Source organism: Lepidochelys kempii, chromosome 1, assembly GCF_965140285.1.
Source record: "Lepidochelys kempii isolate rLepKem1 chromosome 1, rLepKem1.hap1, whole genome shotgun sequence".
NCBI lineage: Eukaryota > Metazoa > Chordata > Testudines > Cheloniidae > Lepidochelys > Lepidochelys kempii.
Window position 1 is genome coordinate 28,239,434 of NC_136380.1, and position 16,573 is coordinate 28,256,006.

Below are 16,573 nucleotides of genomic sequence, written 5' to 3' on the forward strand. Positions count from 1 at the left end.
GGTTTTATCAGGTCTGATATGGTATTTTAATTCCTCATTTTTATATGTTCATAATTTTCTGGGAAAATCTCATTTTGGGAAGAAATTCCATGGTCTTGAGTTACTTTGAACAATACAAGTCAGATATTTTCCTCAATATTCTAGATATGACAGGTTAGTAAACATGAAACATTCACATGGGTTTTTTTTCACTGAATGCATCCGATGAAGTAAGCTGCAGCTCACGAAAGCTTGTGCTCAAATAAATGTGTTTGTCTCTAAGGTGCCACAAGTCCTCCTTTTCTTTATTCACATGGGTGTGACTGAGTTAGCATTATGAGACCTAACTTTTCTTTATTCTTTTTGAATATAGTCTTCTGATTCAAGATTTCTGAAAATATTTAACGCTTTAACCGGTCGTGTTATGTAAATTTTTTAAATAGCAAACTCTGCCCTACATAATGTGTGTTTAAGGATACACTAAAACACTGTGGGGCACTCAGATGCTGTGGCATTGAGGGCCACATATGTACCTGAGAGAGAGGGTAAAGATCTTCATCCTTTGAAGTTGCTACGCTCCATCAAGCATTATGTGATTAGGTATTGTCAATGTAGATTTATAGAAATTACTTTTAAGTTTTGTATGGGAGAGAATTGTGATAGAAGACCATCATTTTTTAAAAATCTTCAGTTTACGCTGTTTCAAGGCTGTCAAAAGTTTATTTTCGGACAAGTTCACTTAAGGGGCTTATTTGAAAAACTGGGTGTCAGACTTATGGTTTATCTTCCAGAGTTATCTTCAAATAGTGCAGAGGATAGGATATTGAGAGAAACAGCAAGCAGCCCTTGGGACTCTTTAGCATCTCTAACACCTACCACTGCTCAGCAGAGGCAAGAGAATTCTTCTGAAGTTTCTGAATTTCATCTGCCTGCAGAAGAGAATTTTATCTCTAATAGAAGTCAAATTCAGCAGATCATAGACAAATATACAAAAGATTTGAACTGGTTACCTGAACACAGTACATCTTTCCATGGTAATAACCTGTTTAGAATATGGAGACTGAATACAAGAACTAGAAGTATACTGTGAGAAGGAGTTTAACAAGAACATGCATTTAATCTGTATTCAAACTTTAATTACATTTTGTTAATCACTAGATAATATACATGTTGATGTTCCCTGTTCTGCTGATATTCTGCACCCTGTGGCCAAATGCCAAAAAGATCAGAGGCCCAATTATATAGTCAGTTGCATATGTGCAATTTTCACTGGCTTCAGAGGAAGTTGTGCATATGCAGCTGGTAGGATAATTGGGTGGTTTCAAGATATTTTTGCCACGGATTTATCTCCGTCTGTAGTGGAAAACACACACATGTACAGCTAATGGTAAATAGTAAATACTAGTATTTTAAACCAAATCTTTTAAAGAAAATGAGGTGTAATTTATATAGCATTTATTTATATATCCTTTTAAGTTTTTGTTAATACTCTATGCCTTCAAATTAGAAGACTATGCATGAAAGTATGAGAGTATGATCATGAATTACTACTTAGTGTTTATTGACAGGTTTCAGAGTAGCAACCATGTTAGTCTGTATCCGCAAAAGGAAAAGGAGTACTTGTGGCACCTTAGAGACTAACAGATTTATTTGAGCATAACCTTTCGTGAGCTACATGTATTTTCCACTACATGCATCCGATGAAGTGAGCTGTAGCTCACGAAAGCTTATGCTCAGATAAATTGGTTAGTCTCTTACGTGCCACAAGTACTCCTTTTCTTTTTACTTAGTGTTTAGCTTCAGCATTTTAGTTTGTCACTGTCCCAGAATACTTTAAAACAATCTTAGTTTTTACTTTGAATTGACTCAGCACAACCTGTATTGGTAGTGTATACACATGCATCACTTCAGAGAGACAGTGATGTAAATAGCCTGTTTTAACACAAAATACTTGCAAAACTATTCATAAACTTTTTAAATCTTATGCATTACATTTATAGCACCTGAGGTGTAGGTGCCAGGTTTTCATTTTTTAAAAATAAATTTTCCACTTTTTTTTTTTAAAGCTCCAGCAGTTGGACTCGATTTTTCTGATATAGAAAGAAATTTCCCTAACTTTCAACGTCCACCTTTTCAGCCTTTGGAACCAAGTCCTGACTTTGATATCTCGTCATCTCTTTCTCAACATAGGATTTCTGAAGACAGCAAGGATTTCAACAAGGTATTACACACAGTTTTGAAATAAGGGAATGCTTTGGCATGCAATTTATATAAGGTTACAGTGTTGTGTGATTAGAAACTTAATCTTTTGACATTTACAGAAAATATAATGGCAACTTTGTGTTTTTATCTAGAACTGACAATGTAGTTCACTTCACAATAATTTGCTGTTTGTGATAGAAATGGATCTGAAAGAAAAATTAAAAATTACTGTTGCAGTTTTTCTCTTGTATTATATTTCTGAGAATATTTAACCATGATCAATAACTAAATTCTTTGCCATGATTCTTCTGCCACTAGAGTTTAGCTTTCTCAATCCAAAGTCAAGACACATCTGTATTTCCTGAAGCCACAACCTCTAGCTTGAAAGCGAGAAGTTACAATCTTCATTCTTTCCTTAATACAAAGAAGCTAAACAATACTACATCACAAGCAGAGGAGTCGATTAAGGAAACTGTTACTCTGGGTATGGATCTGTTTTTAATGTCTAAACGTGGACATTTATAGTTGTTTGGTCCCCTGCAATTGTGTTCTCTTGAAGTTAGTGTGACACTGCTAGCTGTTTGTTGTATACACTGTCTTCTCTGCAATGTCATAGCTTAGCTCTTACTCTGTGCCCCCGTTGCTGTTTAACAAGACTGTGTCCACAGACCTGGTTCCTTAGTTTTTCTGCTGTTGGGTGATATTCCCAGGAATTACGCAATCCAGTTGTTTGCCTTCCCAATTATTAAAATTGACTGTTGACTTTGGTACATGTTTCCTTTGAGAGCATATGTAATTTTTATATTCAGGCCACTCTGTAATGTATAGATACTGCTTATTTACTGATACAGTGTTCTCAGACAAAAGGAAAAAATACACTGTTCACTTTTTAAAGGTGTGGGCACACATTCTGTGTAACTCACCTTGCTGTCTCTGGGTATTGAAGAGATCCAAATGCGGAATGCATGATGCTCAATATCTAGACATAATAGTTACTTAAGGGTAGAATTTAAATTTGTAATTTTAGCTTAAATCATTATTTTCTGAATCCTTGTAAATTCCCTCTCTCCAAAACCGATTATTTCATGTACTGAAAATACAACAAATAAAATTATGTGACATGCATTACTATGAGCACTTTTAAGGTAGATCAAATTTTAGGTCTGTCATCTGAAGTTTTTTTAAAGCAATGACTAATCTCAAAGTATGAGTTGTTCCTGTGGACTTTAATTTTTTTGCTGCTGCTGTTCACCATGGGATGACCCCTTACTCAAGTAAAACTACAGATGTTTTGCTTGTGTTAAGGCTTGCAGGATTTGGCCATACAGAAATATTTTGAAAGTTGTCTGCATATCACAAAGTCTATTTGTGTGTGTGTGACATGAGCCTGCTTATCAATGGTATCTTATCACCATGTTTAGAGACATGTATATTTGAAAGAATGCTTATCTGCTAACTTCCAAATATTCTCAGTTAAAAAAAAAATAGAATCAAAACCTCTTATTAGATAGATATAATCCCATTGCTGTAATATCTAAGTGACTCCTAAGTATAACTGGTTTTGTATGTGTAGATCTTAAGGGAAATCCAAGTGAGAATAACCATCTGCTGTAATTGGCCTTCATAAGAAAGAACAGGCTGTGTTCTGATTTGGGTGCTTTTTTCTACTGTTACTGTATACAGTACCAGTAATGATTTTTTTTCTCTTTTGCTTCCTTTAGAGACACTGTCAGAGAGGCCTGAAATGCTACGGCTTTCTAATTGAGAGTGGCTTCCAAGGGCCAAATTCTCTGCTTGGTATAAATTGGTGCAGCTCTATTGACTTCAGTGTAGTTGTGCCAGCTTACACCAGCAGAGAATGTGGTCCTAAACATTAAAGAAAAAGACAAGTTACTATGTCAAGAAATATAAATCTATTAGAGATCGTGTTTAAAAGAAACCAAAATTATTTTATGTAAAATAACATTTTTAAATGAAGATACTTTCCTGATTAATACTCAGTTTTTTTATGATTTGGATATTTGGCTATCTAGAATTTCATTCTAATTCACCAAATTGACATAAAAAACACTGTAATATCTTAATAAATGTGAATATTATGTACTGGAATGAAATTACTATATTTAAAACATTGTTGCCTATTTTACTATGCTTTTCTTAAATGCATAAATAGCTACTTTCTAGACCATGGCTTCCTTCTTTTTGTAAACTCTATTGTATGTAGTTAGACTTTTCTGACAGTCTGACTTTTCAAGCAGGTTCTGAAGAATCTTTTCACCCTCTTCAGTTGGAATCTACCCTGAATGAGCACAGACAGAGAACTGAACCACCAACAGGTCTTCGCATTGTATTTGAACAAAATTCTAAAATTAAAAAATCAGAGAATGAGAACTACTTTTCACCTTTTGGAGACCAATATGGGGGGCTGGCGAGAAATATAAAGAATACTAATCTCCAGTCTTCAGTGGAAAACCTGCGGAGTCCAACTCTGAGTTCATTGGAAGAACAGGGTTCATTTTATCAGCTACTTACAACACAGATTACAGAAAATGAGACTCTCCTGACTGAACATTCAGTAAAAGACGTTGTGGAACTGAGAAAAGAGAACTTGTGCTTTGAAGAATTACCTGTTGTGACATTGAATAAGCACAAGGAGCTTACTGAAACTCCAGTTCTTGGAAATGAAGCAAATAGGATTGTGGAAGGTGACCGTTTACAGTGCAGTACAAATATATTGGAGGAAGAACAAAGCATTCTGGAAGTACAGATGTCATCTAGAATGCCTAGAGCAATAGACTCAGAAATCTCCGTCAGCCCTTCGCAAGCAACTATACAACAAAATGGTGGTTTGCCAGAAATACCCCAAAACCAAAATTCTAATTCAGTGCTCACAATATGTTCAGGGTCACATTCCTTACAAAGCCGTGTGCCAGTCTGGGTGAGTGAAATAAAGGTTTCACAAGGTAATTGTTAGTGAGTTAAATGCCATTCAGATTTCAACCAATTGCTCCATGATATTTTAGACCTTTTGTAATTGGAAAATTTAGCAAAGTTCACTTTACAGTTTTAGTTTGAGACTTCTCAAAATTTGTGTAATTTAATCTGAAATTATACTGATCCTGGTCATTTTAGGTCTAGATTTTAATTGAGAAAAGGCTAGCCATTATGGTAAAGGAAGATACGGTTAAAATGGTTAATTTAGAAAAACAACCAAGCTTTGTTATAAATGCTGTTCCCTTAAGGATCAAATAAAAGCTACTTTTGTTTGCCAAGAATTAGCTTTCAGGCTGTGACTAGAATTCCGGTTTAGAGGAGGGGTGGAAAGGAGGTTTTGTACAATGGCAAATAAAATATTTAGGTTGGACTGAGCTCCTTTGGAGGCGTTCTGAGTACATCAATAAATGTGGGAAGAGCACTTTGCCTGAGGTATTTCTTTCACTGCCTGGGGCACGTTTTCTTTTTATCTGTATGTTGAATAATTCTTTCCTTTGTAACAGGCTAACAAATGTTGCTGTTGCTAGAAATATTGATTTTTACCTTGATGTTGTCTTCTCTATTTTCTAGGAGACCGAGTCAGGGCATGGTATTATGGAAGAACCTGAACTGACTCTGATAAGCTCAAATGACATCAGTGTTGCAGAATCAGACTCTGAACACATTAGCCAAGAGAAAAAAAGAAAAAATAAGTTTGATAGCCTGGCATATGCTAGTCAGTCTGAACTTAAAAGTTGTTCTGAGGTAAATCTTGATTATCTCTCATCATTTTGAACCTGGTTCTGCAGATTTTTTGCTTTAGTAGGAGGAAGAAGAAACTTCATAATTTTAAAACATGTAATACAATATTGTAAATCATTAGCATGTTTTGGGTTCTCCAGATTTGCAGATTTTTGCGCCATTTGGTGATGGTGCCATGTCTGGTAGGTTGGGCTGATGCAGAGAACTGAAATCCATCCTGCTTCCTTCATTTAGTCCTTTGCCTTACCCCAGCAGCTTAGTTGAGATGGAGTACTCCAAAGTTCACACTGTCAGAGGAACAAAAATGTCCCCCGTTGTTAAGGCAGAACAATAACCCATTCCTGGAAGACTCAGTGGGAAAGGCAAAAGTCCTATTACCTTACTAGAGAAAGGGCATCCAGGTATTGCATAGAGGCACACTTCAGAGCCATCTGCAGTTCTCAGAATAGACAGAAGAGGATGGGCTCATTGCATTACTGCACTAGTTTTTTTTATTATAGTATCCTTTTGTCTTTTTTGCTCAAATTAAATGAATGATGTCCCCAAACCCCTAGGGTACTGAATGACTAAGTCAGTGGGTGTGAGTATGCTATTTAAGTTCTGACTGCATGCTTCCTTATTCTAATGTAAGAAACTTGCCTCGGGGTATTTTGTAGTAGACTTTTAATGAGACTTCTGGAACTGAAATTCAGACAGTGTTTAGGGGCCTCTCTCTATCCAATCCTCCCTTTTCCTTCTCAGTGGATAAACTATAGCTTTTCCTCAGAGTTACACTAGCTTGAGTCATGCATCAACTGTTCCATCCTCAGGATATTTTAATAGCTCTGGAAAGGTCCATGAGGATGCTAATGATAAAACTTTAAAATCAGGTTGTGAATGATTATTTCCTCATTTGAGGACTGCCAATTTTCCAGGCATTTCCTTGGTGGTTCTCTTTGACCTAGATCATTCTGTCCCTATTCAGATGCTCATATGTTGTCCACAAACTGTCCCTGACCAGTTCCAAACTCTACAGATAATGCCAGTTAGGATTAAACCATTCTGACAGTGGATGATCACAGGGTAATTTATTCAAAGATACCTTTTCTCAAGACTATGTGGATGACTATAATATAGTTGATGCCAGCCAGTGTTATGAAGGAACATGCTTACATAGCTGCTATCTTGGGAAGATGACCACACACATTCAAATGAATAATAATTAAATTGCAAAAGGGCATAGTGACAGTGAAGAGCTCCAAGTGCATGAAGGTAGCTTTTAAGAAGCAATTAGACCCTGGAAGAAATTGAGAATAGACAGTTGGAGGCTGTTGTAAACATTGGGGCAGCATTGGGGAGTAACATTTATCTGAGAATAGAAGTAGACAGAATTGTGTGAGAAATAGAGATGGAACAGGAAAAAAAGTGAACAGATGTAAGTGGGGTCAAAACTGGATCCTGAGGCAAAAATGAGAAGTTTGAACTTGATGGGGAAAAGCGGCTTTATGGGTAAGGATCTGATTTTTTTTTTTTTTTGTTTTGAGAGAAGTTTTTATAAAATGGCTTTTAGTGCCAGGAGTCTGGATTCCCTGCTGCTGTGTGCTAACTACGTTTTTCTTGTATCTGTGCTAATGATGAAAGATCTTTCTGTTGGCTCCTTAATTGTTTGTTCCTTGACAATAATGGAGATGCATTAATATTACTTCACTAAAATGTGTAGCCTGTTCTAAGTACATTATACCAATCGATTCTTCTGTTTTGCAATAGGGGAGAGAATTTTTACCTTTAGACCCAGAAGCAGATTACTCTGTTTTCACGCTTCCTGACTACTCTGCAATAGCTCAGAGTCCTAATGAGGATCAGTCTCCATTACGTCAATCTGCAGGTACTCATGTGTAACTTCAGTATACTCATTAGAACTGAAACAGAGAATCTCTGAAATATTAAAACATTGGTAAAATACAGCTCCACTTATGGGAGACTTGTAATTATATAAGTATATGCCGCCATTCATTACAGCATCATACTAGATGTGGTCCAGGTCCAATGTATACCACCGTACCATGGAAACAGCTTTATTTGCCTGTTCCTATTGAAAAGTCTGTTTCAACATTGCCTGTCTTGAAGGCTTACTTCAACAAGAAGCTTATTAACTCTTCTCATTTCACATTCTATCCCTTTTACTAATTAGAAAATAGTCTTTCACTCCTTCATGATGTACCACCAGCTTTGCTGAGCTATTGCATAATATGTAATGATCTCCATCTTTCCTAATTTCTTGTTGGTCCCCTGCCCCTTAGTATTAATTTGTAAGCTTCTCAGACCAAAGATCTGAGGATCTGCATGAGTGGGTGCCTAATACACTTTGGGGCCTTCTTAAAATGACAAGCTAGATCTGCTCTGTGTTTTGAGAATGTCTGTAATTTGGACCCTGTTGTTTACAGTGTGTTTTAAGGTATTAAGATTTAGTAACATGTATAGCAAATCCAAAATGCTATATATGTGCACTGTAGCTTTAAAATAACTGTAGGAACCATAAATCTGAATTGCTGTTTGTTTAGTAAATTTCCTAATTCTCCTCAAATCAAACCTTGATACAATCCGTGAAAACAGTAAAGCTCAGTTTTAGGACAGCTATCTAAATTCATAGGTTACTACAGGTGATTATCCTATCAGCGATAAAATCAAAAGTCCTGAGACCTTCCTTCTTTCTTCACAGTCATGTTGTTAGAGTTCACTTCCACACCAGGTAGTTTACAAGAATCATTTTTAAGGAGAAAGAAAAACTTCATCCAGAAGTCCTCTAAAAGAGTGGAAGAAATAAAAAATAGAGAGAGAAGTTCTGAAAAGCATCAGGCCAAGCTGTTTCAAAGGGACAAGACTGAAAGATTTAACATGCCAAAGGAGGATTCTTCTACTTCTGGTAAATTTCATTTGGAAGTAGGGTAAAGCATTAAGGATTCTTCTAGTAATTATTCCATAAAGCAGGATAGAGTCTGCTATTTTTGGATCTTTGCTCTTGCAGATCAGAATATTCTGTAACAGGGGTTCTCAAACTTTTTCACTGCCTGGATCACATCTTAAGAGCGTTTCAGAGATACCTCACCCTCTCATAATCCTAGGATCACCTCTTCACCAGCTTAGTTACATAAAATCCCTGGAAAAACCGTGATTGCTTACATAAAAAAGCAGTATTGAGAGCGTAACATATTTTTAGCTTCTTTTAATGGGAATTAGAAGCTGGAAATAAGGAGCATAGCTAGCACCATTATGACAAGCTAACTCTGTGGCCTGCTATAGACAATAGTCTAAAAACTAAGAGAGCCTCACAACTTGGTGGTGGTTCCCTGTAGGAGATAAGATCGTTACTATTGTCCTTGGCTGAGATTTGGAGACTTACTCTCAAAAGAGAAAATTCTGCCTTATGGAGTCCATTCTATCAGCCTGTTTCTTTTCAAATGTGTTTTCTCCAAAATAGGAAACATGATTTAGTCTTTCTTGTTTTTGTTTCAGACCTTACTGCCTTTTGAGGCCAGGGCTTATCTGCTGTCTGTCAATCACTACACACTCAATTTTGTAAAAGGTGTAAACTTGTCCTGGTAAAGATTATATAGTTGTCACTGGTACAGTTGTTGTCACTGATCTGTATGAGCCCACTTTTGGGTTGGCCTCATAGTTGCATTTTCAAATGTAAAAAAAATATATTTTGTTTAAAACGAAGGTGCAGTTATCAGTCAGTTGAAGAAAGTGGGGGAAGTGAAAGTGTGCTCTCCAGAGGACAAAAGGTCTGCAGATGTTCAAATGCAGCAGCGCACTTTAAGGTATTGTGTGAATATAGTTGGTAGAAATTAGACTAAACTACTTTTGTTTCTGAAATAATACCTGTTGCACTAATATAGAACCTTAATTTTAGCAATGGTTTCTGATCTCCCATTTATTTCAGCCCCTTAGACTTAAACTAGATGAGTGCTTGTGGAGACTACTATTTTGTGCTTTTTGTTGGGAGTGCAAGGCAGGAAACTGGGATAGGGAAGGAATTTTTCTCCAGGTCAGATTGGCAGAGACCCTGGTTTTGGGGGTTTTTTTTGTTTTGTTTTGTTTGGGTTTTTTTGCCTTACTCTGCAGTGGGGCACAGGTCACCTGCTGGTTTGAACTAGAGCAGGGGTGGCAAACTACGGCCGTAGGCCGGATCCAGCCTGTGGAATTGCCACCTCCATGACACTGCGGGCCCCACACTGCTGCTGGAAGTGGGTGGCACCACGTCCCTGCAGCCCCTGCTGGGGGAGGGCCAAGGGCTCCGTGTGCTGCCCTCTCTTGCAGGCATAGGCACGCACACGCAGACACGCCCGCAGCCAGGAACGGGAACTGTGGCCAATGGGAGCTTCAGGGGAGGTACCCACAGGTGAGGGCAGCATGCGCAGCCCTTGGTCGTGGTCCGTGTGTCCGTCCCCGGGGTCTGCAGGGATGTGGTGCTGGCCGCTTCCGGGAGCAGCAAGCCTGCCCTGGCCCCGGTGCGCACCGCTGCCACTTCAGGTAAGTGGTGCCAGGCTAGAGCCCGCACTGCAAACCTCTCCTGCACCCCAACTCCCTGCCCTGAGGCCCCTGCTGCACCCTCACCCCTCCTGTACCCCAACCCCCTGCCCTGAGCCCCCTCATACACTCCACACTCCTCCACCACCCCAACCCCTGAGCCCCTCCTGCACACCTCACTCTCTCCCCTGCACACCAACCCTCTGCCCCAGCCTTACATTCATGGCCCTGGATGCAATTTCCCCACTCAGATGTGGCCCTCAGGCCAAAAAGTTTGCCCACCCCTGAACTCGAGTAAATGGTGGCTTCTCCGTAACTTGAAGTTTTTACATCAAGATTTGAGGACTTCAGTAACTCAGCCAGGGGATATGGGCCTATTACAGGAGTGGGTGGGTGAGGTTCTGTGTCCTGCAATGGTGCAGTAGGTCTGTCTAGATGATCGTGCTGGTCTCTTCAGGCCTTAAAATCTAGGAGTCTGAGTCCACTCAGTTCAGGCTTAATCATTTTCACCTTTATTTATAAAACTTCAGACATACATGATGAAATAGATAGAGGCCCAAGTTACCAAATTCTGGGCTACCAGGAAATTCTCCTGTATTTTCTGACGATCATTGCCACCTCTGATCCCTGGTCTGGTCGGTCAGACTTATTCCTCCAGTGTCTGCTCCAGTATTTCTCCAGTTTGGTTCTACTAAACTTCACTTGCATATGTAATGTAGACAAGTATAAGAATCCATTAATTAAATTTTTCTCCATTCAGCATTAATGTAATCCATACAGTACATATGTGCAAGCTTTAATGTACACAACCTAGGCTGCTTATACAGTTTTCATGTTGTCACCCTGTCCTTATTTTTCCCCACTAAAAGGCACTTTTAGGATTACAGGATTGTATATTTATTAAACTAATTAACTTTTCCTTTTACCAAAAATCTAATGTAACACATTGCATGAACAAAACATCACTTTTTCCCAGCCAGCTGTAGCATTACTTAAGCAGATTTACGTAAGAGGGGAAAAAATTGGCAAAACAACACTCATGCCAGGCAAAGTTAGGCTGAGACCTTGGCCTAAGTGTTGCTGCATCTAACCTCATTCGCTATCCATAATTATAAATTATGCTGTATAAATAGTGTTTTCACTCTTTAGTGAAAAGACTTTTGACCTACAGAGTTCCAAGGAAACAGTTTTTTCCCATTCTGTGACTTTGAGTTGTTATAGCTAAAATAATTATTCATGCCAATGTGTTTACAATTTAAATCTAACTTCAGGATTTTAGATCAGTAAAACATTGGGAAAATTGCCACTCACATTCTGTCAAATGTCAAGATGATAATATATAGTAAAACAATTACAAATATAACCTCAAAACTCTGGGTAATTAAACTTATTGGATATAAATACTAATAAGGATTTTTGGCATACTAGAAGTAAACCAAAGTTGCATTTTTAATCGTTTCCAGTTTAACCCTGTATATGTAATACAAACACTTAAATTTTTAAGTTGAGCCCCCATTAATAAGAAGTATACACATTTTTACTGTTTGGCAGACTTTATAATCAACTAGCCGAAGTGAAAATCAGAAAGGAAGAGAAATCAAGACAACAAACCTACGCTAAAAACAGGGAAAAGGCTAAAGAGTTTCAAAAGGTAACTGCATCTGGTACAGTATCTTAAACCCCTTGGCCTAGCGTTTCTCTATTTTAATGCCTGTTCTGAGCAGTTCTAATTCCACTGAGCTGTCGGTGAAGTCCCTTTTTAATGAGACTGCTATCTACGTCGTATTGTTAAAAACTGGAGTTCATCTAAAGCAAATGTGGTGAGCCATTCGTGCAGTAATGATGAAATTCTACCACCCTATCTCATGGTGATGAATTACAGCCATGTGACATGTGTTTATAGGCTTTCAGCTACTAATTTTTTAAATTGACATACTAAAATTTTGCATTTTTCAATGAAGACCAGGTTGAAAAATAGCAATAGAGAGCTACAGTCTTTAAGGTGTATAGTTAAATTATGAACGCTGGCCAAAAAACGGTGGGAAAGAAACAAAACTATCTAAACTCTTCCCTACAAATTAAATCTGATTTAGCATCATCTGATCCTGATTTTTCCCCTCCTGTAACTTTGCTGGAAAGAGTGCATCGGTGAAAACCTCCCAAATTAGGAGTCAGTGTTTGAAAGCTTGGTGCCTCTACAGTCCAAGTGTTCCACTTCTAGCTATTAAGAGGTTACACGAGTTTTGGTTTTGAAATGGAACTGCTCACTTGATTTAAACCAAACCATAGTATCAGGATTTAAACTTCTGGCTACTGTTGGCACACTGTTCCATTCATTGCAACAAATGTAGGGTTAGCCTGAGAAACTCCCTGCAGAGGGCCGCGGTTAGGACATCCACTGCATGACTTTAAGAAATATAATTATTACTGTGCTTGTTCTGTTATTTACATAAGGTTGCCTGGTACCAAATATACACTGATGTATTTAAACACTGAATACCTCATTGTCTGAATAAACCAATCTGCTGTTGTGGCAAGTATTCAATAGAACATTGACGCTTAGCTGATGCCCTTCCGATTGAGCATTAGCTATTCATAACACTGCCAGCCCGTGATTTAGGAACTTCGCATCTAAATCGATCTGCTAGATATTTAAACACCTATTTTTACTTACAGAAAACATTGGAAAAACTACGAGCCAAAAAGACACATTGAACACTAGATCCTTTAGGAGACTTCTGGGAATAAAAAGTGCTTGACTCCTTTCTCAGTTCAATCCAAGGAATGTATGATAAGGCCAAAGTCACATTAAGCAATATCATTATGTGGCTGTGAAGTACTGAGCTTTGATATAGGTCAAATTCATAATTTAAATAATGTAGCAACCTCAGTAGTTTGTTCCCAAGATTTGAGTGATAACCACTACCAAAGCTTGCCTAATTAGATTTCATATTCCAGTTTATACTCCATTTCTGCTTGTATTATGACTCAGATTAACCAGATCTAGATTGTACAAAGGCTTTTTAATTGAGGATGGTCTGCATTTAAAAGTGAAGTCAGCTGAATCTTTTTAATAAAGTTTTGTAATGAAACCTGTGCATGTGTCAATTTATTGGAAAATCATAGGATACAGAGGTAAAACAGTCCAATTTGCCTAATTCCTATCAATTTAAAATGATACACCCTTTCAATGACACTTGAGGGGAGATTTATTTCAAAGGTGAAAATAGTGGTGTCAAGGTTCCTTCCCCACTCTGAACTCTAGGGTACAGATATGGGGACCTGCATGGAAAAACCTCCTAAACTTACTTTTACCAGCTTAGGTTAACTTCCCCAAAGTACAAACTATTTTACCTTTTGCCCTTGCACTTTTGCTGCCACCACCAAATGTCTAACTGGGTTTATTATTGGGAAAGTTATTTGGAAATGTTTTTCCCCCCAAAATTCTCACAAATTTTGCACCCCCCTCCTGGGGAAGGTTTGATAAAAATCCTCACCAATTTGCATAGGTGAACACAGACCCAAACCCTTGGATCTTAAGAACAATGAAAAAGCATTCAGTTTCTTACAAGAAGAATGTTAATAGAAGTAAAAAGAATCATCTCTGCAAAATCAGGATGGTAAATACCTTACAGGGTAATTAAATTCAAAACAGAATCCCTCTAGACAAAACCTTAAGTTACAAAAAGACAGGACTATCCATTCCATTCAGCACAGCTTATTTTCCAACCATTTAAAGAAAATCGAATGCATATCTAGCTAGATTACTAAGTTCTAAGACTCCGTTCCTGTTCTGTCCCTAGCCAAAGCATCACACAGACACAGATCCTTTGTTTCTCCCCTCCCTCCAGCTTTGAAAGTAACTGTCTCCTCATTGGTCATTTCGGTCAGGTGCCAGTGAGGTTATCCTAGCTTCTTAACCCTTTACAGGTGACAGGGCTTTTCCTCTGGCCAGGAGGGATTTTAAAGGTGTCATAAATATAAAGGGAAGGGTAAACAAGTGGTTAGGCCTGTTACTATTAATTCCCATTGAAATTAAACCCTTGCCATTTTTACCTTTGAAAATTTTACCTAATGCATTTTACTGAAACTCTGCAGTCCCTCAAAGGAGTCTGACACATAATGATAAACTGTATCCTGGAAAGGCTGTAGAGTCTTACAGTTAACATGAGATCACTTTACCTCTGTGTACTCTAGTGGTGAGACTGATAGTGGAATATTGTATCTAGTTCTAGTGTCAACATTTACAAATGTTAAATGGAGAAGCTGAAGAACATGCCTCAGGCTGTGTCTACATTAAGTCCTGCATTAGAACTTGAAGTAGCAGCTGCTGGACTTGTTAACCTAGGGCAGGGGTGGGCAAACTTTTTGGCCCTTTGGCCACATCTGGGTATGGAAATTGTATGGTGGGCTATGACTGCTCACAAAATTGGAGGGTGCTCCAGGTGGCACTTACCTCAAGCAGCTCCCAGAAACAGCAGCATGTCCCCGCTCCAGCTCCTATGGGGAGGTGCAGCCAGGCAGCTCTGCACTGTCCACTGACAGTGGTTCCCAACCAATGGGAGCTGTGGGGGCAGTGTGCTGAGCCCTGTGGCTGTCTGTGTGTGTGTAGGAGCTGGAATGGGACATACTGCTGCTTCTGGGAGCCATGTGGAGTGGGGCAAGATCCTGACCCCACTCCCTGGCTGGAGTGCCAGATCTAGGCAAGCCCTGGAGGCTGCTTCTCAGCAGGAGCTGGAGGGCTGGATGTGACCCCTGGGCTGTAGTTGACCCACCCCTGACCTAGGGTTACAAATATGTAGATGCTAAGGTTAAGAATGGTTGAACCTTAGATCCCCATCTGGGGCTCCAGTGTCTACACTGCTTAGGTGGATGTAAATCTAACCAACCATCCCAAGCACCCTCCCAAAAGGTGGCTGCCACTGCCCTAGCCCTTCATGCTGCAGTATGGGAAACTGGCTGTCCACTGGGCAAATAAAAGTCTATGTATGGGCTTCCTTTGGTGGACTCCCCCAGCATGAACCAGTGAGGCTACATCTTCACTGCAAAGAAACAGGGCTTGAACTTTAGGTCCAGGGTTGATGTAGGGTTTTGGGACTGAGCCCTGGGCTTGTGTAGATGGCAGTGGGGGGAGGGAAGAAGGGGAGTTAGGCTTGAGCCTGGGTATTTACTCAAAGTCATGCCCTATCACCTAAGTTCCCTCTAAGCTGTGTATCAGCCTCTTAAGCACTACAGCAGGTTTTTTTTGGGGGGGAGGGGGAGGAGAAGAGATACATTGCCCCCAGATCTGCTGTGAGTAGGGGAGGCAGCTGTCCTATGGCCCCAACCTGAGCTACTACAGCAGGGGACCCACAGGTCTTCGTAACCCTCTGCCCTAAGCCCCCTCCCACACTCCAACCACCTCTGCCCTACCCCTGCAACATGAATTTTATATGCCACTCTGCCTCCATACTGGTGCACATAAAATTCATTCCACCTGTTGGGAAAAATTAGAGGCAATGCTGCCCATGTCTCTACTATACAAATACCCTTAACTAAAACATAGGTACTTGGGCTGTGCTCCAGCAGATCCTGCTGCTCTGGCAGCCCTCAGGTTTGCTGCTGCAGTCATGGAGGTCCTGGGAAGTCACCAGTTCAGTGACCTTTGTAAAAGACACAGGCTGTGTTCTAGCTACTGAATTCCTTACAATGCAGTTGTGTTGGGTTCAGCTCCTGATGGGGTCAAGTTACCTGGGTTCTCAACTCAGATGCCACCCAGGACCCAGTTTAAATGATAATGAAAGATTCTAGCTATGTGCAGAATTGGGGTGCTACTGCCATCCCTTCAGCCAGGGGTTCAGATTTCTGCACTGGTGACCCCATCCACATAAAGCTGAGTGCAACCCCCCCTTATATAAAGAAGTGTTTTTAATGTACAGATTATAAATGCTGGAGGCAAAGCAGGGTTTCAGGTGGAGGCAGACTGCTCGTGACCACCCCCATAACCTCAAGCACCTGAGGGGCCCAATCCCCAGTTTGAGAACCCCTGCCTTAAGTAAACTTGACCTGTAGGTAACCAAGTGTCAGCAGCAGCTGCATTGCTGAAAATTAAGCACAGGTGTGTTCAGCTAAGTTATAGGTAACTGAATAATATGAGGAAAAACTAGAC

The 16,573-nt window shown here is 39.5% G+C and overlaps 1 protein-coding gene across 11 annotated transcripts in view; it reads left to right on the plus strand.

The window, feature by feature from the left end:
* Window positions 1–13,517, plus strand: part of CEP295 (centrosomal protein 295) — a 55,218-nt gene extending 41,701 nt beyond the window's left edge. For 7 of the 11 annotated variants that reach the window (XM_073337112.2, XM_073337074.2, XM_073337084.2 and 4 more), the window contains 10 exons: window positions 771–1,013; window positions 2,046–2,200; window positions 2,500–2,665; window positions 4,437–5,119; window positions 5,746–5,919; window positions 7,663–7,780; window positions 8,615–8,818; window positions 9,617–9,716; window positions 11,977–12,076; window positions 13,102–13,517. In XM_073337112.2, coding sequence (XP_073193213.1) covers window positions 771–1,013; window positions 2,046–2,200; window positions 2,500–2,665; window positions 4,437–5,119; window positions 5,746–5,919; window positions 7,663–7,780; window positions 8,615–8,818; window positions 9,617–9,716; window positions 11,977–12,076; window positions 13,102–13,140 — 1,982 coding nt within the window. In that variant the 3' untranslated portion in view covers window positions 13,141–13,517. Of the gene's footprint in view, window positions 1–770; window positions 1,014–2,045; window positions 2,201–2,499; window positions 2,666–4,436; window positions 5,145–5,745; window positions 5,920–7,662; window positions 7,781–8,614; window positions 8,819–9,616; window positions 9,717–11,976; window positions 12,077–13,101 lie in introns of those variants that run through there. The other 4 variants (XM_073337064.2, XM_073337118.2, XM_073337126.2 and 1 more) reach the window with 4 other exon arrangements.
* The last annotated feature ends 3,056 nt before the right edge of the window (window positions 13,518–16,573 follow it).